General features: G+C 44.3%; 1 protein-coding gene across 1 annotated transcript in view; it reads right to left on the bottom strand.

The window, feature by feature from the left end:
- Window positions 1-2,303: 2,303 nt before the first annotated feature.
- Window positions 2,304-22,971, bottom strand: part of mylipa (myosin regulatory light chain interacting protein a) — a 50,483-nt gene continuing 29,815 nt past the window's right edge. Inside the window, 9 exon segments of the mRNA XM_024141720.2 lie at window positions 2,304-4,307; window positions 5,529-5,937; window positions 10,916-10,954; window positions 11,010-11,099; window positions 11,101-11,136; window positions 11,810-11,909; window positions 11,912-11,973; window positions 11,975-11,998; window positions 18,179-18,364. Of these exon segments, the coding sequence (XP_023997488.2) occupies window positions 4,083-4,307; window positions 5,529-5,937; window positions 10,916-10,954; window positions 11,010-11,099; window positions 11,101-11,136; window positions 11,810-11,909; window positions 11,912-11,973; window positions 11,975-11,998; window positions 18,179-18,364 (1,171 nt within the window). The 3' untranslated portion in view covers window positions 2,304-4,082.

The raw sequence follows: 22,971 nt of genomic DNA, 5'->3' as shown, positions 1-22,971 counted from the left end.
AACTCTTCTAGAACACCTCCATAAGCAAGGCTCCACGGCTATCTACTAGTATAGTACACACTGCACTATACAGGTCATAGCATGTCATTTCAGACGTAGACCAAGTATCTGTAAGTGAAAAGTAATGAAGTCTTTAATAAGTTGGCAGAAAGACATGGAAGTATGTATATTAAAGGAAGGAATTTAGTTGTTCACTTCATGTTTTTTAAAAGATTGTTCTCTTTCTGTAATGCAACTCTCTTTCTGAGAACAAACATATACTCGTAGAAAAAAAGGGTGCTAACTAGAACCATAGAAGCTTGTTCCGATAGGGGTACCCTTAATGGTTCTAGGTAAAACCCTCTGCAAAATGTTCTACTAGAACCCTCTGCACATGGTTCTACCTAGAACCCCCCTGTAAATGGTTCTACCTAGAACACCTTCAATCTTCTAATCTAAGTGTTCTAAATGGAACTCTCATCAAGGGGTAGAACCCTTTTATCTTTTGGTACAAAATGTACATTCTAAACTGAACACTTTTTCTAACTAAAACCCTGGAGGACTTGAACTCACCAACCATCAAGGAGTTGCATGCAATTAAATGCATTACATTTACACTGAAACCTCCAGCCTCTTTCTCTGCATGGGCCTGTGAGTTAAACTACTGATGCCTAAGCCCTTGAAACCCATCTCTGACTAGCCATGAGATCTGAAGAGAACTTTGAGACTATAAACTCAACAGAGGTGAACCCATCTCTGACTAGCCATGAGTGTCTGAAGAGAACTTTGAGACTATAAACTCAACAGAGGTGAAACCCATCTCTGACTAGCCATGAGAGTCTGAAGAGAACTTTGAGACTATAAACTCAACAGAGGTGAAAGTTGGATGGATTATAAATAATGACTACACATGGATTATTAGACTACCGGATCTCTAGTTTACTTCTCTCGCTCCCTCCCGTTTTCCCTCTTTCTCTCTCTGATAACCTCCCTCTTTCCTCTCTCTCTCTCCTGTTCTCTGTGTTAACCACTCCCTAATATGTCACGTAGTACATGTTGCCACTCATTGTGTAAGCCTACAGTATAGTGTTTTACTGCCAGTTATGTAATGAGGAATTTATGCAATCATATAGCATTTCACTTAAATACATTTTTGATTGGACTCTTGGACAAAATAAGCCATGTAATGTTTGTGTTTCTTCTATATTATTTTAAAGACAGATTATAGTTTTATGCTGATATTAACACTTTTGGTCATACARTATATTTTCATTGTCAGACATAATGCCCACAAGCTTGTTATAGTTTCACATTGTTCTCTGACACCACTAATACATGTTGCCTGTATGCTTTTGACCACACTGTATGGCCACAGGGCAGCGACAGATATGACTGTTGCTGCGTCACAGAGCAGAACACACTAGATCAAGGGTGGGCAACTCCAGTCCTCTGTTTGCTAGGGATGGAGGAAAAAGTGTGACACCAATCAGGCCCTTGAGGACTAGAATTGCCCATCTCTGTACTAGATGAAGTTTCTATGTGCATCTGGGTTACTGGCTYCCTAAGGCCTCGTGGCTAGACACGACAAAAAGGCAGCCTCCTCAACTGCGTTCACACAGGCAGACCAGATTTTTGGTATTTTGACCAAATCAGATCAGCRCTGAAAAAAATATTAAAGAATCAAATGGGTATTTATTCATCCTTAATGGAATGGACCACCGAACAGCTGTAAATATTGCAGATTGTGCCTTTAAAGTCAGTCACCCCCACTACTCATTCAGGACCCTCCCTCTGTTCCAGCTGTCATCAGTGTCCTTGGAGTCTCTTTAACAGTATTGATGTTGCCTGACCGTGTGTGTGTGTGTGTGTTGTCAATACAGATAGTGGATCAATACTCTGCAACGTTGTATGAGGTCACCTCCCCTCGCTCGCCAAACTGTTTAATCACAGTGAAGCAAAGCGTATRCTAAAAGAATCACTAGTAAACAGTAATGTCTGTAATTTGACTGTATGCGTTCTGATAATGAAATGATCAGTACATCAACATACAGAAACTTTAATGACAGGCAACACCATCATTCATTTACTGAGATCTGATTAAAAGCATAGCAGGCATTACCTTTGACCTTATGAGTTTAGTAATCTTCAATCACAAAGCACCCCGTCATTTAATCCCATATCTTTATCTGACCTGTCAACTGTGAACTTCCCCACTGGCAGTAGTGAATGTGAGTGTTGCCAGGGTAACTTCAGATCAACACTGTCAAAGCCATGAATAAAATGGATTAACTAAAAAAATGTTTTTTTAAACTCAGTCAGAAAAGTAATGTTTAAAAAAAAKAACTTTATTAACACTTTTCTCATTCAAAGAAATAACATACAAAAGATCCAAKGTAATTTCTTTCTACATTTACAGAGCATAGGTTTTTGCTTCAAAAAAACAGAAACAAATCCTACTTGTACAAAGTGAACAAAACCATCAATCCCCTGCAGTGACAATGTGCCAAACGGTTCCAGCAATAAAGAAAARATTCTTCATCATCTTTCAAAACAAAGAAAGTCTGTGCAAAGAAAGAACGCATACCAAAAACACGATGTGAGTGAGTCTCAAAATGGCACCCTATTCAGTGCACTACTTTTGACCAGAATCCTATGGGCCATGGTCAAAAGTAGTGCACTACGTAAGGAATAGGGTGCCATTTGGGAGACACACCCATGTTGCTACATTAATAAGGCAAAACCCTACCAGATAATTCACTTGGGAAGCTTCCTTGGTAAAGTGATTGTAGATAAGAAAAAWATATATATTCCACACAAGAAATAAATCAAAAAGGCTTTTCAAAAAGCAGCCAGTATTGCACTGATAGACTAGTACCCTTTAATAATGAAATCATAAGGAACTCACTAGTTGACCACATAAAAACAGAAATACTGATCACAGAATACACAGTAGTGGCTGATCCCAGATCTGTTTGTGTTGTATAAATAACTCCTATGGTCTGGGTTAGTGATGCAACACAAACAGATCTGGGATCAGGCTAGAAAAACAGCCTTAGCAATAAATAAAATCACAGATTACATCTTATTTTTGGGGACCTGCATTTCTGCGGGTTCCTGTTCATATGGGATAAAATAATGAATGGATGGATGGAGGTCATGGAGTTCCGTTTGAATCGGGTCTTTTTTCTAAGGGAGGGTCATTCAACCATTTCTCTTTCCCTGTCAAAGTTCTGGTTTGGTTCCAGAACCCAGCTACACATGAAGAGAATAATACTGGGCTTATCGTCAAGACTTACCCACAGCGGGATCCCAAATGACATGCTATTCCCCTATATAGTGCACTACTTTTGACCAGAGCCCAAAGTAGTGCACAACATATAAGGAATAGCATGTCATTTGGGACGCATTCCATCTCTAAATCAGAATGCTGTGCTGTGCTAGGGTCGGGCTGCTTCCTACCCCTCAAATAACTTCTCATTGGCATGGAAACCATAGGAACCACATGGAAAACAATGAACTAAACAGGAAACGAAAAAAAAAAAATGAAACGCATTTCACTCCATTAGAACCATAAAATGAGATTCTCAAAGCTTAAAAGAAACGGTTTAAAAATGTAAATGAAAGTTTAAAACTGAATGACTATCTACGTTGCCTTACTCCTCTCCTAGAACACAGAACGTCCTCGTATTGTACAAACGCTGCAGGTTATGAACCCAATAGATAATTCACGTTCTGTAGACCAATATGGAGGAAAAAAACAATCAAAAACGGTGAAATAAATCACAATAGCGCCACTAATTCAGATCAGATCAACTGATGAAATTAGATTYAAACTAAATAATAATACGCAACAAACCTAAATCTAAAATGGAGGGGAAGTATTAAAAAAAATCCCAAATCCATCATTGGTTTAAAAATAATCCATATCATTGACAGTGGGGAGTGGAGAAAATACCACCGTCAGGTAGAGTGGCAAGGTGAAAACAACACAACAGAACCCAATGCTGTTGGAACTGGACTGAGGTGCTTCCCAAACTGCACCCCAGTCCCCATGTAGTGCCAGGGAGCCATTTGGTACACAGCCTGGGAGTGGTGAAGTGGTTTTATGTCTCTGTGTGGTAGATGTTGTTGGAGTCGTGTTGGCTGTTGGTATTGCAGTAGTCCTTGGTGTGGCAGGTGTGTCCTAGACCACACATAGCTCTGTGGATGGGGCCGGGGCTGTCGTCGCCATCGTGAGAGGTGGTGGTGGTGAAGTTCAGAAGACTGGTGCAGGTGGGGAGGTAGACATGCTGCACGTGTTCCACCTCCGACCGACACACCGGACACGACTGGGGAGAGGACAGAGGAAGAACATAAAACATTTGAGGTACAGGACAAGTACAATACATTCTGTAGACAGTAAGCACATTAAGAGGTCTAGTTGGGCATGCAGATCCACAATGCTACAGAAAGCATGAACCACCACCAGCCCTGGGCTGCAGAATGGACCAGGTAGCCAACCAATCATATTTCAGACACCCAGAACACCGACCAACAATACTAACCAGTCTGTCAAAGTGATGGAGCAGGGATAGTGGAAACGCACTCCATTCTCATTTAGCCAGTCAATTGTATTGAAGTCACGTAAAAGCCTGTTAGTTAACCAACCGGGACCTCCAGATCAAATTACCCACGATACACTCTGTTCAGACATATCTAGAAGATGGTTAATAGTGTTTTATAAGGGGGTGGCCATCTTGGAAAGTGAGTACATTTTTGGGGGGGAACATCTTCTGTCCTCTCCCTCTCCTCTCAATGTGTTTGTGCCTAGCCATCACATGACACATTTCCTTGTGGATTTAATGGAATAGAGATTTGTTGGCCTGCTGCCGGCAGCTTTAATCCACAGCCACTAATTCACCATCTGAGACGGCAGTTCAAGCAAAGTTGGGCACATTTAGGAGATTAGTGGGAGGGACAATCAGGTTAGCTGCATGAGCAAAACACTGGATCGTTTTTTTAAAAGCCTTAAAAGTGATGAGAGTGACTCAGGAGAAAAGTCAAGTATTCTCCTGGAATCAGAACGCTCTGACACTCATGGTATTACACAGCTAGAACCACAGAGTCTGGACAACCACCACTAACACAGACTGTGGCTAGGTTCCAATACTCCTCAACAGCTTCCTTCCTTCCCAAGTGTTCTTTCCTACAATGGCACAAAGGACCGGATGGGTTTCTGTCCTACTGCTGTAGTGTATTAAGACCAAGCTGAAATACGGCCTCGTGAAAGATGAGAAAGGGAAGACATTTAAACCTAGTGAGACAGCTGAGTATTCTGGGGGTTGACGGTAGTGGTGGCATCCAAATGTCTTGACCAATGGTCGACTTGACCAAAAACCATCAACAACTAAATTAATGTGCAGAGATGAAAGTGTTTTCTGGAGTCCTTCTCTATCATTGACTGGTAGTAGCTTCTCAATGTAGCCAAGACCACCATGCAGGAATTAACATGTGTGTTGAGATCATTTTCAACCAATTACAAGTAGTCACTTCTATCTGGGTCTCTTCACCTGTAGTTGGTTTGCACAGGTCTGGCAGCACACCATGTGTCCACAGGGGCAGAAGGCTGAGTCAATCTCCTCCACACAGCACAGCATACACAGCAGAGCTTCTCTGAGTTTCTCTAGTCTCTCCAGCAGCGCCCTGCTCTGCTGACAGCTCCCACAGTCCTCTCCCAGCCCCTCCTCCTGGCCACGCAGCGGACTGCGCCCCGACGGCGTCCTCTCGCCGCCCGCCGCCATGATGCCGGCGTTGTAGAGCGTCCGGCGTGCGTAGTCGTAGACCTCCTTGGAGGTGCGACGGATGTCGAAGACGTACTTCTTGCCCAGGTTGATGTTCTCGTTGAGAAAGAGAGACGCCAGGTGACCCTTGAAGTCACGGCTGTACTGCATCATCACCGCACTGGTCACCGTGTCACACCTGGGAGGAGAGAGGGAGACATTACTAACCAGGAAGTCACGAGGATGAAGAATCAATCTCATTCTGTGTTCATCTGTCAACTGAATGTTAGACACTATTTTCAAATCAATTGATTTCTCCATTGTCCACATCTCTTTTGGCTTTGAACCTATACAAGGGTTGTGGTTAAATGGTGTACAGCTAAGGTAAAAATGTTGCATGTTTGAGTCTGGGAGAATATTTGCATTCTGGCTAACCCTAACCCTTTTCCTAACATTCTATGTCCTGTAAGTTCTCCTAACCTGTTATGTAAGTTCTCCTAACCTACTAGAAAAAGTCCAATCTGTCCGTAGCTGTATAGCATCTAGTCAAAACCCTATAAAGGGGGTTGATCATGTTCAACAGCAGAATAGGACTGTAGAAATCCTCTACACTGACAGACACGGTTACTGCTGTAGGTTCTACAGAACAGGCACATCTGCACAAGCTGAGGAATACGTGGTGAAAACCCCCACACACAATAGAGAGGTAATCTATGGTCCTTTGTGACTATTGTAAGACAATCTTTGCTATTGCACAAATGAAAACAGCTGACATCCAATTTTCCAGGAAGAAGCACTTTTAGTTGAATTAATATCAACACTAAGACTGTCTCTTCATGTCCTGTACTGCCTACGGCTTCATCAAGATCAGGACATGTCCTGTACTGCCTATGGCTTCATCAAGATCAGGACATGTCCTGTACTGCCTATGGCTTCATCAAGATCAGGCATGTCCTGTACTGCCTATGGCTTCATCAAGATCAGGACATGTCCTGTACTGCCTAGGCTTCATCAAGATCAGGACATGTCCTGTACTGCCTATGGCTTCATCAAGATCAGGACATGTCCTGTACTGCCTATGGCTTCATCAAGATCAGACATGTCCGTACTGCCTATGGCTTCATCAAGATCAGGACATGTCCTGTACTGCCTATGGCTTCATCAAGATCAGGACATGTCCTGTACTGCCTATGGCTTCATCAAGATCAGGACATGTCCTGTACTGCCTATGGCTTCATCAAGATCAGGACATGTCCTGTACTGCCTATGGCTTCATCAAGATCAGGACATGTCCTGTACTGCCTATGGCTTCATCAAGATCAGGAAATGTCCTGTACTGCCTATGGCTCATCAAGATCAGGACATGTCCTGTACTGCCTATGGCTTCATCAAGATCAGACATGTCCTGTACTGCCTATGGCTTCATCAAGACAGGAAATGTCCTGTACTGCCTATGGCTTCATCAAGATCAGGAAATGTCCTGTACTGCCTATGGCTTCATCAAGATCAGGAAATGTCCTGTACTGCCTATGGCTTCATCAAGATCAGGAAATGTCCTGTACTGCCTATGGTTCATCAAGATCAGGAAATGTCCTGTACTGCCTATGGCTTCATCAAGATCAGGAAATGTCCTGTACTGCCTATGGCATCATCAAGATCAGGACATGTCCTGTACTGCCTATGGCTTCATCAAGATCAGGACATGTCCTGTACTGCCTATGGCTTCATCAAGATCAGGAAATGTCCTGTACTGCCTATGGCTTCATCAAGATCAGGAAATGTCCTGTACTGCCTATGGCTTCATCAAGATCAGGAAATGTCCTGTACTGCCTATGGCTTCATCAAGATCAGGAAATGTCCTGTACTGCCTATGGCTTCATCAAGATCAGGAAATGTCCTGTACTGCCTATGGCTCATCAAAGATCAGGACATGTCAAGCACACTGTGAACTGTAGATGAGGAGGCAGTTTGTTGACCACACTAGGACCAAAGCACACTGTGAATCTGTAGATGAGGAGGCAGTTTGTTGATGACACCTAAGGACCAAAGCACACTGTAAATCTGTAGATGAGGAGGCAGTTTGTTGACCACATAAGGACCAAAGCACACTGTGAATCTGTAGATAGGAGGCAGTTTGTTGACCACACTAAGGACCAAAGCACACATGTGAATCTGTAGATGGGGAGGCAGTTTGTTGACCACACTAAGGACCAAAGCACACTGTGAACTGTAGATGAGGAGGCAGTTTGTTGATGACACTAAAGACCAAAGCACACTGTGAATCTGTAGATGGGGAGGCAGTTTGTTGATGACACTAAAGACCAAAGCACACTGTGAATCTGTAGATGGGGAGGCAGTTTGTTGATGACACTAAGGACCAAAGCACACTGTGAATCTGTAGATGAGGAGACAGTTTGTTGACCACACTAAGGACCAAAGCACACTGTGAATCTGTAGATGAGGAGGCAGTTTGTTGACCACACTAAGGACCAAAGCACACTGTGAATCTGTAGATGAGGAGGCAGTTTGTTTACCACACTAAGGACCAAAGCACACTGTGAATCTGTAGATGAGGAGGCAGTTTGTTGACCACACTAAGGACCAAAGCACACTGTGAATCTGTAGATGGGGAGGCAGTTTGTTGACCACACTAAGGACCAAAGCACACTGTGAACTGTAGATGGGGAGGCAGTTTGTTGACCACACTAAAGACCAAAACACACTGTGAATCTGTAGATGAGGAGGCAGTTTGTTGACCACACTAAGGCAAAGCACACTGTGAATCTGTAGATGGAGAGGCAGTTTGTTGACCACACTAAGGACCAAAGCACACTGTGAATCTGTAGATGGGAGGCAGTTTGTTGACCACACTAAAGACCAAAACACACTGTGAATCTGTAGATGAGGAGGCAGTTTGTGACCACACTAAGGACCAAAGCACACTTGAATCTGTAGATGAGGAGGCAGTTTGTTGACCACACTAAGGACCAAAGCACACTGTGAATCTGTAGATGAGGAGGCAGTTTGTTGACCACACTAAGGACCAAAGCACACTATGAATCTGTAGATGAGGAGGCAGTTGTTGACCACACTAAGGACCAAAGCACACTGTGAATCTGTAGATGAGGAGGCAGTTTGTTGACCACACTAGGACCAAAGCACACTGAATCTGTAGAGGAGGCAGTTTGTTGACCACACTAAGGACCAAAGCACACTGTGAATCTGTAGATGGGGAGGCAGTTTGTTGACCACACTAAAGACCAAAGCACACTGTGAATCTGTAGATGAGGAGGCAGTTGTTGACCACACTAAGGACCAAAGCACACTGTGAACTGTAGATGAGGAGGCAGTTTTGTTGACCACACTAGGACCAAAGCACACTGTGAATCTGTAGATGAGGAGGCAGTTTGTTGACCACACTAAGGACCAAAGCACACTGTGAATCTGTAGATGAGGAGCAGTTTGTGACGAACATAAAGACCAAAGCACACTGTGAATCTGTAGATGGGGAGGCAGTTTGTTGACCACACTAAGGACAAAGCACACTGTAATCTGTAGATGGGAGGCAGTTTGTTGACGACACTAAAGACCAAAGCACAGTCTCAGTGAATGTGTACAACTACAGATCCGGATGCATATTCAGGGAACAGAACCATGGTAAACAGAGCAGAACGTTGAGTCTTCAGAAACACCACCGTTTAAGAGATGAGAGAATGATACCTAACTGGACTGAAATGGGAAGTGTACGGTTGGCTGGTTGACCACCCCTAGGCAGTATAAAGTCACGCCAGACTGGTTCAGGAACTCTTGTGTAATTCAGAAGGTTGTAGAGTCAGGTGAGTAAGTGATCACAGACCATGTAGGCATGGGTGTCCAAACTCTGGCCCGCGGGCCAAATTTGGCCCTTGGGGTAATTATATGGCCCGCGAGACAATACCAAATTACTACTAGAGCTGGCCCGCCGTATTATACAGCGCATCACCGCTAATACTACGAATCCCATAATGCTCTGCTGTTGTTTTCGCGCGCCAATCAGGACAGGACCCAGAAACGCCCTCTGTGACAGTAGTCATGCAACATAGACGCTACAACTGTCAGCGCGCTATCCCTTCCCAAAAATGGCGAAAGAAAGGCAGAAAACAGGAGCTTTCTGGACAAGTGGGAGGCAGAATATCTGTTTACATATGTAAAAGACAAACCTGTTTGTCTTGTTTGTGGAGTCAACGTGGCTGTAAGTAAGGAGTACAACATTAGACGACACTATGAAACGAAACACCATGACAAATACAAGGACATGGACATGACTCAAAGGAGCCAGAAAGTAGAGGAGATGAAAAGAAGTTTGGTTTCACAACAGAATATGTTCAAAAAGCCACATCACAAAGTGAGGCTGCTGTAAAGGCTAGTTATATAGTGCAGCAGAGATCGCAAAATCAGCCCGGCCCTTTAATGAGGGAAGTTCGTGAAAAAGTGCATGATGAAAGTTTGTGACCTCGTATTCCAGAGAAAAAGCAAGCATTTTCAAACGTGAGCCTGAGCAGGAACACAGTAGCTGATCGCAACATGTGATCTTGCCACCAATCTGTATGACCAGCTGATGGAAAAGGGAAAAGATTTCGTTGCGTTCTCCCTCGCGTGGATGAGAGCTGCGACGCATCTGAAAAATTTATTTTGGTATTTAAATCAGAAGGCTGCAAATAGAAAAGAGGCATACGATTTTATTTAAATTTTATTTATTTAAAAATGAATGCCATTGATGTGTTTTTTCATTTGAAATTCGATTTTGCATGATCTCCACTATTAAATATATATTGTATGTAATAAGCGATGCTTGTTCCATATTCAATGTTAAAGCAAAACTGTGTTTGGGTCCATATTAAAGGTTCATTTGTTCAATGTTGGCCCGCGACTTTGTTCAGGGTTTACATTTTGCCACTGGGTATTTGAGTTTGACACCCCTGATGTAGGGATGGTAGTGTAAACAAACATGTGGTCAAACACATTAACATGACAGTGAAGCCCTGTCAATGTGTCTGTACTATACTCAGAGGCTCTCATTTAACTCTACCAAATGGTTTGCGGAGAAGTCAGTCCCTTAGGTTTTCATCATGGAACATTTGATCAACAGTGCCTTGATCAGTTGGTGATCCAATCTAACGATTTTATGCAGAGTGTACAATTGGACTGCATGTATTTGTGTTCTGGCTTCCCACAAGGTAACCCTCTCCACTCGCCTGTAGAAGGCGTGTTCTCAGTGATGGCCCGGTACATCCGCTTGCTGCCCGGTTGCTGATCAGCTTGAATAGCAGAACCACACTGTCGCTGGTATCCTTGGTCACCGTCAGGTAAACACTCTTCCCGACGGGTGGCTGTTTGGATTATAGGATAGCTGATCCTAAGAATGATGAAAAAAAGCTGAATTTAGAAACGGTATTCTTTCACCTGAAATCCTGTAATATTACACCCTATCGCACAACAATAAAACAGAATATGATAATTAAAGTTTCGTATGACAATCTCAGATTTTCTGGAAGGTAAAGTTAACGGTCAGATGGACTTTACGCTTCATAGATATGGACGGTACAGTAAAGGTAGAGTATTTATGGACAGTAAAGGTAGAGTATATTATGGACAGTAAAGTAGAGTATTTATGGACAGTAAAGGTAGTATTTATGGACAGTAAAGGTAGAGTATTATGGACAGTAAAGGTAGAGTATTTATGGACAGTAAAGGTTAGATATTTATGGACAGTAAGTAGAGTATTTATGGACAGTAGTAGAGGATTTATGGACAGTAGTAGTATTATGGACAGTAAAGGTAGAGTATTTATGGACAGTAAAGGTAGAGTATTTATGGACGTAAAGGTAGAGTATTTGGACAGAAAGGTAGAGTATTTATGGACAGTAAAGGTAGAGTATTTCTTGGAGGCAATCTGAACTATGTACAAGTAGATTTGTTATTGTGCAACCCACATGCCAAGCGCTCTGGTGACATTGTTTTGGAAGATATGTCAGTGTTCTGACTGCACAAGAGATGGCGCAGTGGTTATGGTGAAGCCCTTAATTTCACTGTTGACCAGGCTCAAGTCCTCTTTACAGACAGCGATACCTCAGGGCCACCCTATGGCCAGCCTCTGTCCCTCTGCGTCCCTGGTCCAGTGCCACTCCACCGTAGTGGCTCCAGGCTGGACACCAGCTGCAGGGCCTGGTACTCCACTGACCCCGGGCTCTGACCTCAACGCCTTGTGCTTAGAGATGATACTTGTGACGAGAGAGAGAGAGAGGGAGATGGCAGTGTTACTAATGGTTCACATGCAGAGCCTCATTGCTTCAAAGGGTTCACACAAAGAGCCACTGTGCTTCAAATAGCTAATGTTCTGCATTCATTTCCTGGGAGGGCTGTGGAAAACAGTAGAGAAACATCTTCACACAACTGAGACAGACTGCTGGTAATGAAGTCAGAACATCACTACCCATGGCCATGTAGAAGTCATGAACATCACTACCATGGCCATGGAGAAGTCATGAACATCACTACCCATGGCCATGTAGAAGTCATGAACATCACTACCATGGCCATGTAGAAGTCATGAACATCACTACCATGGCCATGTAGAAGTCATGAACATCACTTACCCATGGCCATGTAGAAGTCATGAACATCACTACCATGGCCAGTAGAAGTCATGAACATCACTACCCATGGCCGTAGAAGTCATGAAGAGTTCTAACACCAGCCATCAGTCAATCCAGCAGTCAGGATGAGGTTTAAACCACAGCTACAGGAATCACTCAATGGCCACCAGTCAGTATGGTCAGCTGCACCACAAGGCAACACCAAGGTCCCAGATACTACAGACAGCACCAAGGTCCCAGATACTACAGACACGCACCAAGGTCCCAGATACTACAGACAGACCAAGGTCCAGTACTACAGACAGCACCAAGGTCCCAGATACTACAGACGAGCACCAAGGTCCCAGAACTAAACAGACAGCACCAAGGCCCAGATACTACAGACAGCACAAGGTCCCAGATACTACAGACAGCACCAAGTCCCATTACTAGACAGCAGACTGAAGCACCAAGTCCCAGATACTACAGACAGCGAGACTGAAGGCACCAAAGGTCCCAGATACTACAGACAGCAGACTGAAGCACCAAGGTCCCAGATACTACAGACAGCAGACTTGAAGCACCAAGGTCCCAGATACTACAGACAGCAGACTGAACACCAAGTCCCAGATACTACAGACAGCAGACTGAAGCACAAGTCCCGATACTACAGACAGCAGACTGAAGCACCAAGGTCCCAGATACTACAGACAGCAGACTGAAGCACCAAGGTCCAGATACTACAGACAGCAGACTGACAACCAAGGTCCCAGATACTACAGACAGCAGACTGAAGCGACCAAGGTCCCAGATAACTACACAGACAGGGCAGACTGACGAACAAGTCCCACAGATACTACAGACAAGCAGACTGACGAACCAAGGTCCCAGATACTACAGACAGCAGACTGAAGCACCAAGGTCCCAGATACTACAGACAGCAGACTGACGAACCAAGGTCCCAGATACTACAGACAGCAGACTGACGAACCAAGGTCCCAGATACTACAGACAGCAGACTGAAGGGAAAATATCTTCATAAGAATTCCATCATATCTTTATGAATCCTATTACCCCGGGAGGGAGGGAACTCATATTTCCATAGTTCTACAGAGACCTCATGTGATGGGGATTGAGATTATAGAGAGGAAGGAAGGGTCCTTCCTGAGCTGTCAGTCTGTCACTCAGAGAGCAGATTTTATAATATAATCTCATCATCCCCTTATCTGAGCAAAAATAATAAGGGAATCAATTACTATAATGTAATGTGAGCCTCTGTCCTGTCCTGCTAGCAATCCTCTCATCACTATGTGTGCAGTGTGAATTCAAGTGTATGAACTGAGCTATTATTGCCCTAGCATTACTCATGGACTGAACCTCGGCCCCTCCTCAGTTCCATAGGAACCTCGGCCCCTCCTCAGTTCCATAGGAACCTCGGCCCCTCCTCAGTTCCATAGGAACCTCGGCCCCTCCTCAGTTCCATAGGAACCTCCGCCCCTCCTCAGTTCCATAGGAACATTACTCATACAGCTCTGCGGGGGTACGGGGGTACTGATGTCGACTCCCAACAACTGTTTCTGTCTATGGAATGCATCACCAATACATTTCCTCTTACAGACAGCTTGGCTGTTCGGAAACTTTCACAACAGTGATAATATTTCCCTGCTGTAATTTCTTTACTATGGTAAAATGATCCGTATGTATGCATTTTATTATTGTTGTTGGCTCACAGCCATTTGAAAGTGGTTTACAAATTTAATTTGAGCGCAGCTGTAAATGGTATCACAAAATGAGTTAAACACAGTACAGACATTGGTTAAGTCTTCCTCCAAAGACAAAAGATTGATTATGAGGGGCGAGAACGTCTAGAACATCACCCATAGTGCAATAGAAGTATGCTATCGGCAATTACTCAAAACAACAGGGCTGACGGAAATCACCAAATGGGCTATTATAATTGACAATACAACTTCATGTCCATATTAGCCTGATTAGAGTCAGTCCATTGGCATTTACATTTTCCCTCTAATTATGATGTCAGCAGGATCATAGTTTGTGTGTGCTTGTCTTGCATGTGTATCCTAGTGTGTGTGTCCTAGAGTGTGTGTGTCCTAGAGTGTGTGTGTCCTAGAGTGTGAGTGTCCTAGTGTGTGTGTGTCCTAGTGTGTGTGTGTCCTAGTGTGTGTGTGTCCTAGAGTGTGTGTGTCCTAGAGTGTGTGTGTGTCCTAGAGTGTGTGTGTGTCCTAGAGTGTGTGTGTAAACACAGCGATAGAGCGGTCCTCCTCTGACCTAGTATGAACAGTCCCTAGTTTAGCTTGGCCTCCGCCCAAACTGTCGGTCTTCTCAAACTGTTGACTTAACCAGTCAACAAGCTGCTGAGCTACACTCTAATCGCTGGCTTGGCTCTCCCAACCATGTTATTGTTATTGTACAGACAGAGACACAGAGACAGACACAGAGACAGAGAGACAGAGAGAGAGACAGAGAGAGAGACAGAGAGACAGAGACAGACACAGAGACAGAGAGAGAGAGAGACAGAGAGACAGACACAGAGACAGAGAGAGAGAGACAGAGAGACAGAGAGAGAGACAGAGAGAGAGAGAGAGACAGAGAACCATGTTATTGTTATTGTACAGAGAGAGACAGACAGCCGTGGGCTTTATGTGTTGGAGGTGAAAAACAACGTCCGGGTTGGGTTTCACAGAAAATATTAATAAGTCAATGTTTAACACCAAGTTATAATCCTTGTTTTTTCTGTCTGTATAAAAGAACATGGCTCAAGTCAGATCAAATACAGTTGAAGTCAGAAGTTTACATACATCTTAGCCAAATACATTTAAACTACGTTTTTCACATTCCTGACATTTAATCCTAGTAAAAATGATGTCTTAGGTCAGTTAGGATAATCACTTTTAAGAATGTGAAATGTCAGAATAATAGCAGAGAGAATGATTTATTTCAGCTTTTATTTATTTCATCACATTCCCAGTGGGTCAGAAGTTTACATACTAATTGAGTGTATTTGGTAGCATTGCCTTTAAATTGTTTAACTTGGGTCAAACGTTTCAGGTAGCCTTCCACAAGCTTCCCACAATAAGTTGGGTGAATTTTGGCCCATTCCTCCTGACAGAGCTGGTGTAACTGAGTCAGGTTTGTAGGCCTCCTTGCTCGCACAAGCTTTTTCAGTTCTGCCGACAAATCTTCTATAGGATTGAGGACAGGGCTTTGTGATGGCCTCTCCAATACAATGACTTTGTTGTCCTTAAGCCATTTTGCAACAACTTTGGAAGTATGCTTGGGGTCATTGTCCATTTGGAAGACTCATTTGCGACCAAGCGTTAACTTCCTGACTGATGTCTTAAGATGTTGCTTCAATATATCCACATAATTTTCTTTCCTCATGATGTCGTATATTTTGTGAAGTGCACCAGTCCCTCCTGCAGCAAAGCTCCCCACAACATGATGCTGCCACCCCCATGCGTCACGGTTGGGATGATGTTCTTCAGCTTGCAAGCATCCCCCTTTTTCCTCCAAACATAACAATGGTCATTATGGCCAAACAGTTCTATTTTTGTTTCATCAGACCAGAGGACATTTCTCCAAAAAGTACAATCTTTGTCCCCATGTGCAGTTGCAAACCGTAGTCTGGCTTTTTTATGGTGGTTTTGGAGCAGTGGCTTCTTCCTTGCTGAGCTGCCTTTCAAGTTATGTCGATATAGGACTCGTTTCACTGTGGATATAGATACTTTTGTACCCGTTTCCTCCAGCATCTTCACAGGGTCCTTTGCTGTTGTTCTGGGATTGATTTCCACATTTCGCACCAAAGTACGTTCATCTCTAGGAGACAGAACGCGTCTCCTTCCTGAGCGGTATGACGGCTGCGTGGTCCCATGGTGTTTATACTTGCGTACTATTGTTTGTACAGATGAACGTGGTACCTTCAGGCGTTTGGAAATTGCTCCCAAGGATGAACCAGACTTGTAGAGGTCTACAATTTTTTTTCTGAGGTCTTGGCTGATTTATTTTGATTTTTCCATGAGTTTGAAGGTAGGCCTTGAAATACATCCACAGGTACGCCTCCAATTGACTCAAATTATGTCAATTAGCCTTTGGGAAAGCTTCTAAAGCCATGACATCATTTTCTGGAATTTTCCAAGCTGTTTAAAAGGCAAAGTCACCTTAGTGTATGTAAACTTCTGACCCACTGCAATTGTGATACAGTGAACTATAAGTGAAATAATCTGTCTGTAAACAATTGTTGGAAAAATTACTTGTGTCATGCACAAAGTAGATGTCTTAACCGACTTGCCAAAACTATAGTTTGTTAACAAGAAATTTGTGGAGTGGTTGAAAAACGCGTTTTAATGACTTCAACATAAGTGTATGTAAACTTCCGACTTCAACTGTACCATTCCCTTTTCAAGTACTGATTTGTATGATTTACAGTCTTTTCACTTTTTTGTAGGACAGTTACCTGGCGAGAACTCAATGACCCTGCTTGCTTTGGTGAAATTCCCTGTTAGGTGTTCAGTTCCATGCCTGAACAGGTRTGGTCCCTGAGAGAGAAAATCAAGTGGCTACATGGTAGAAACATGGGGAAGAGAGGGGTGTGTCTCTGTAGAGGGGACCTTGTGAGCATGTGTAGTATGCTCCAAAATGGCACCTTATTACCGATCTAGTGCACTACTTTTGACCAGAGCCTATGGGGAAATAGGGTGCCATTTCCTTTCCATCTGTTGCTCATCTCATGTTGGGTGACATCACGTGGGACAAACTGTTGTTTGAATTGCAAACCAACCTCAGCTCCATGGTAGAAACATGGGAGGGGAACATGTATTCTTTCTGTAGTGAACCTCGTGACCATGTCTTTTCTTTTAGTTTCCTCTTAGTCTGTCTTTTGCGCATGGCGACTGACACGTGGGCATGAGATTCGAACTTTGTTCCAATTACAAAGCAAACAATTTCTGGGGACTTCCAAACTCTGCTGCTGTCTGCAATGTCAGTGTAACTGATATCAGGTTCCCATGGCGCTGCATGTTTCTGTCAGCTGCACACGACAGACTGATTCATATTCAAAAAGGTAGGCTAAGTAGAGGGAAATGTTACGGCTTGGAGCAACTCATGGGTTAGGGTATTTTACACCTAATTGTTTGTTTTGAGCAGCTACCATGTGTTATTGGGAATAGGAACACAGCTATGTCTAGGTAACACTGATGGTAATAAATGATGAAAGGTTTGACGTGTTCTGGGATGAATTTTCAAACATTCTGAATTGGGACGGGAAAGGGAATATTACTCTTTCAAGCACCTGATTGTTAGATGTCCAACCGATGTTTGATGAATCATTAACAATACATCTGTCACTTGGTTCAGCTAGATGTTGAGACTTTCATATCATAAGCCTCTAATAACGTATCTGTTCACTAAGCCAGCCAGCGACCTTGTCAAGGGTAGCTTTGCTTTCAATATTTCAACAGTGTATTCATGTCCTGCAAACTCCATTCAATTAGCACAATGGCTAGAGCTTCAATCCTGTTTTGACACGCCACAGGTGTGTGTGTGTGTGTGTGTGACACATTTTACTATACTTGTGAGAACCAAAAGTACTCACAAGAATAGTAAACTAACTAAAATTCAGAAGTGAGGCCATTTTTGCCAGCTATTTCAAGCTTAGGGTTAGGTTCAGTTTAGGGGAAAAGTGAAAATAGGATCTTGAATGGGAATCAACTGTTGGTCCCCAAAAAGTCCTCAAGCATAGTAAGACATAGCTGTGTGTGTGTGTGTGTGTGCGAGCCTTCATGTCCCCCAGGTGTCCCCTGGCCTTACCTGTTGACTGTTGCCGGGCAGGGTTCGCTCCCACACAGCTCAGAGTACCAGTACTTGGCTGTGTTCTGGTTGTAGTCTCTGAACTCGGCTTGGGCCAGCAGGGCACTCAGCTCCTCAGCCTGCCCCGAACACATCCTCAGGTGGCCGCTGTGGAGGTTCTCCTTGACCTGCATGAAGAACACATGTCTGGTGGAGGGAAGAGAGAGGGAGGGAATGTTAGACATGAACTGGAACAGGTAATGATTGGAAAGGAGTGGTGCACAGGGCCTGGAACCAAACAGGTAATGATTGGAAAGGAGTGGTGCACAGGGCCTGGAATCAAACAGGTAATGATTGGAAAGGAGTGGTGCACAGGGCCTGGAACCAAACAGGTAGTGATTGGAAAGGAGTGGTGCACAGGGCCTGGAACCAAACAGGTAATGATTGGGGGAGGAGGTGGAAGTTAGAGGTTGGGTTACACACAGAGTAGGTGTGTGTGGGGGGGGGGGGCAATAGGCCTAGAGAAAGATAGAAAATGGATGATTAGAAAGAGGAGGAAGGGAAGCGCTACTAAAGGTACACTATAGTATATTTTGGTAGATAGAAGGTGCTCTTTGGTAAAAGGTGTAAATTGGTCATCAAAAAGAAAGGAGGACCAAGGCACTCTTCATATAATTAATTAAAATGCCTTTATTAGTATGGCATGTTCAATAGAAACAAAGTTGTTTAAAAACCGACGCGTTTCTGCATGGCCTTCGTCAGGGAGTACAGTACTGTACTCCCTGACGAAGGCCATGCAGCCGAAACGCGTCGGTTTTTAAACAACTTTGTTTCTATTGAACATGCCATACTAATAAAGGCATTTTAATTAATTATATGAAGAGTGCCTTGGTCCTCCTTTCTTTTTGAAAATGGATGATTGTTCACTCATTGACACCTGTACAGCTCACTTTCTCTCTCACACCAACACACGCTATGACTGACAGCTGACCTCCAGCTTACCAAAGCCGTACACCTCAAAGTAGTACTCTGTTCCGCTTTCTAGTTCCCCACGGTCATTGATGCCAGGAATAGAATGAGGAACACGAGCAGAGTTAAAAAGTAAAAGCTGTTCCCAGTCAGACAGTGCGTGACGTGGTCTGACTTTTAACCCAGTGACTCAATCAGTCAGCGACTAATTATTTAACCTATATTTAACTAGGCAAGTCAGTTAAGAACACATTCTTATTTTCAATGACGGCCTAGGAACAGTGTGTTAACTGCCTTGTTCAGGGGCAGAACGACAGATTTTTCCCTTGTCAGCTCAGGGATTCGATCTTGCAACCTTTCGGTTACTGGTCCTAAACTCTAACCACACCTGCCGCCCCGAAATGGGGCTTCATAACTCTAAAACAGGGTACACTGTACACACACAAAGACGCACACACACACAGAGCTCTAGCTCTTATTACAGTGTAAGAGGAGTCAGCAGCCAGCCCTGTAAAGCTTCTGTATGGCTGCCTATTCACAGTAGTGTGCTGCGGAGCGATAAGCAGACATGGTTCTACTGCTGTTMTGTTGTAACAGTGGGGTRTGGGTACGATAGCACCATTCAGCCAATGGCCTCTCTTGTTCTCCCTCTCTCATTCTTAAAAAATAAGTCCGGTTATATACCAAAACAAGCCCACACAAAGACACGGCTAAATCAACATAATGATGCCGCAGCGTCGTAAGCTTGTTCTTAGTGAGGTAAGGGCCCTCCCATGTTGTTGCTAAACACTTGTTATTGTGCTGGATTCAACATGGAGGGATAGTAGGCCTCGGGAAAGAAACTGGATTTTTTTTTTTAAGAAAAAAGAATGAATAACAATAGACATAAACATGGAATACTGTGAACATTGGACTGGTACAATCACAGGCATGGAGGCTTTTCCATTGTTTTCCCCCGAAAGATCAGAACAACATGTATTAGTTCCTGAGATGTGGTGAATGATTGAGTTATTAAGTTCTTGCCTACTTTAACTCAGTTATGATGTGATGACACTTCCTTTTTCAAGTCACTGTCCAGCGAGGCTGTTAATACATAACTGAGATACCAATACTATTATTCTGGACTGGACTGTGAAAGTGTATGGTCAGTTAAACATGAACTAGTAATATATATATATGACACTGAGGCAACGAAATAGACTAATTCTCTCCCATTAAAAAGGAGTGTGAACATGAGAACTGTGGCCTTGTCTCAGACCTGCAACTGGAACTGAAAACCAGCACAAACCCGTCAGGCAACCCACCAGCCTCCTTCCTCCCCACCAGCCTCCTTCCTCCCCACCAGCCTCCTTCCTCCCCACCTTCCTCCCCTCCCCACCTTCCTCCCCAAACAGGATCCAGTCAACTGGATCAAACGAGACCAGACTCCCTTGTTTTCCTCACACATAATGTACCCTCATAGCATAATGTAACTTGGCATACCGAGCCCATCTGTACAAATGAATAACACAACTATGCAACATCCCTAACACAAAGCTATGTAACATACAACTCCAACGGTGTATGAATGTGTTACAGTGAGATGTACGGTCAACTCTGCTTGGTCTCTTCCTGCCACCCCCGTGCTGACGGCTGAAAGCACCCATGCAGGAAAACGCTTGCCACACTGGTTTTAGTCACACAAACATTCTAATTTAGCTAGCAAACAATCCCATCTCATCTTGAACGCGCCAACTGTCTTGTTTTTTTTGCAGATTGCATATTTCAGGCAGAAAACATAATAGATCCAGAGTCTGGACTCCAGACAGTAACAGTGCTATTTTTGTATCAAGGATGAGTTCACTTTGGAGCCAGTCCAGCGTTCACACATAAGTAGCACAGATTGCTAGCTAGCCAGCTAACGTTAACTAAGTGATCACGTGATGAGGGCTGCTTGCTTGGTGAAGTGTACTTTGGATTACATCTGTTTTCAAATAGGCTGTCGCTGGCACGCTACTCACCGTCAAACCACCATGCCTACTCTCACGTTGTGACTTACGGGCTGAATGATGTTCAGAGCAGCTCATAGAGTGCCCTCTTCAGGCAACCATTGAAAATGTATACAAATTAGCAGACCTATTTTTGTTCATTCTATGTACAGTATATAATCTTGGTGCTTTACGTATGGAATAGAGACCGATACAAATATTTATGTGAAAGGCTAATATCACCGATAATGTCGGTCAACAGATTTAGCGGTCGGGCTCTAAACAGCCGTCTGTTTCCCTATTGTGCTAGGCCCAGCAGCAGGCTGCTACCTGTCTGGTCGTAAACAACGGGCTCTGACTACTTGGGGCTTACTATCAGTCACGGCCCTGCCTGGCCTGACTGCTCTCCTTCCCTCTCCCTCGTCACCCCGGGGTCGCCAGCTAGGCGCTCCGCCTTACGTGACTAATTTTGGAAACACAAAGCCACTAATTGAAAAGGAACACTTCTCCTGTAGCTCTGCCCCGTGCAGTCCAACTCTTTTATACCCCCCACCCAATACTGGGTTTAATCTGGGCTCAGAACATGAGCTAAATGACCATGTCTGGGTGTATACAGTATCTGGAACATCCTCGTAATAAGAACTTAAATACCAGGTAGGTATTGTTGTTAAGGACAATGTATAGGAAACAGTCACAAMTCTAGTCTAACTTGTACAGCAAGTCGACACAAATCAACTTCCAGGGCAGCAGGGCATGAGTCTCCCCTCATCCACCATGCTTTGATGTGAACTGTAGAGGGCGGTGATGAGGAGGGTGTGAGCTGGTCCGACTGTCCTCTGTGCAGGATCTCGACTGGTACACGGCTCGAACATGAACTCCAACAACATCTGGGAACGCCAGGCTGCAACGCCAGGCTGAATCAGAGGTGCCCAGACTGCCAACAGCACACATGACACCAGTCCCACACTACCCACCATCTGTCCAGGTAGAAGGACACTGCTGCCCACACTACCCACCATCTGTCCAGGTAGAAGGACACACAGCCTGCTGCCCACACTAACACCATCTGTCCAGGTAGATAGGAACACTGCTGCGCACAGACACACCCACCATCTGTTCCAGGTAGAAGACAGAAAGACCGCTGCACACACACGATCACTACCCACCATCTGTCCAAGGTGAAGGACACTGCTGCCCACACTACCACCATCTGTCCAGTTAGAAAGGACACCGCTGCCCACACTACCCACCATCGTCCAGGTAGAAGGACCACGCTGCCCACACACCACCATACTGTCAGGTAGAACGGACAACAAAACGCTCCCGCGACTACCACCATACCGGTGGTGCCAGGGGTAGTAGGGTTTTCCCTTACGTGGGTGGGTTATGGTGGCCCACGGTGTCTAGGAACTACCATGCAGACAAGAGAGTGGCATAAGTGTGGATGGACAGGGTGAGTCCCCTTACACATAACCACTTGACAGAATGGTGGGTAGTGTGGCAGCGGTGTCTCCTTAATCCACCTACCATAAAATAGCTGCCAGCCATACCCCTGGAAGATGGTGCGCGGGAGGACCGTTTTATTATATGACGAGTGCAGTCCAGCACAGACCAACCACAAAGCACCCGGGAGGTGTGTGTCCCTTACTGACATTACTGTCCGAGTAGAAGGAAAACACCTGGACAGAATGATGTCGTCACAGGTGCAAGAGTGTCCTTACCTGTCAAATACTAACAAACACACCCACTAAGCGCCTTGCCCCACACTAACACATGAGCAGTATGGGTGGGTAGTACCGGGGCAGCACGCTGTCCTTACTAAAAACCATCTAACAGAAAACACATCTGTCCAGGTAGAAAGCCACCTACGAATATCTA

The sequence above is a fragment of the Salvelinus sp. IW2-2015 genome, unplaced genomic scaffold (assembly GCF_002910315.2).
Source record: "Salvelinus sp. IW2-2015 unplaced genomic scaffold, ASM291031v2 Un_scaffold2684, whole genome shotgun sequence".
Taxonomy (NCBI): domain Eukaryota; kingdom Metazoa; phylum Chordata; class Actinopteri; order Salmoniformes; family Salmonidae; genus Salvelinus; species Salvelinus sp. IW2-2015.
Note: the sequence above shows the minus strand (reverse complement) of the source record. Positions and strands in the feature narration are given on the sequence as shown.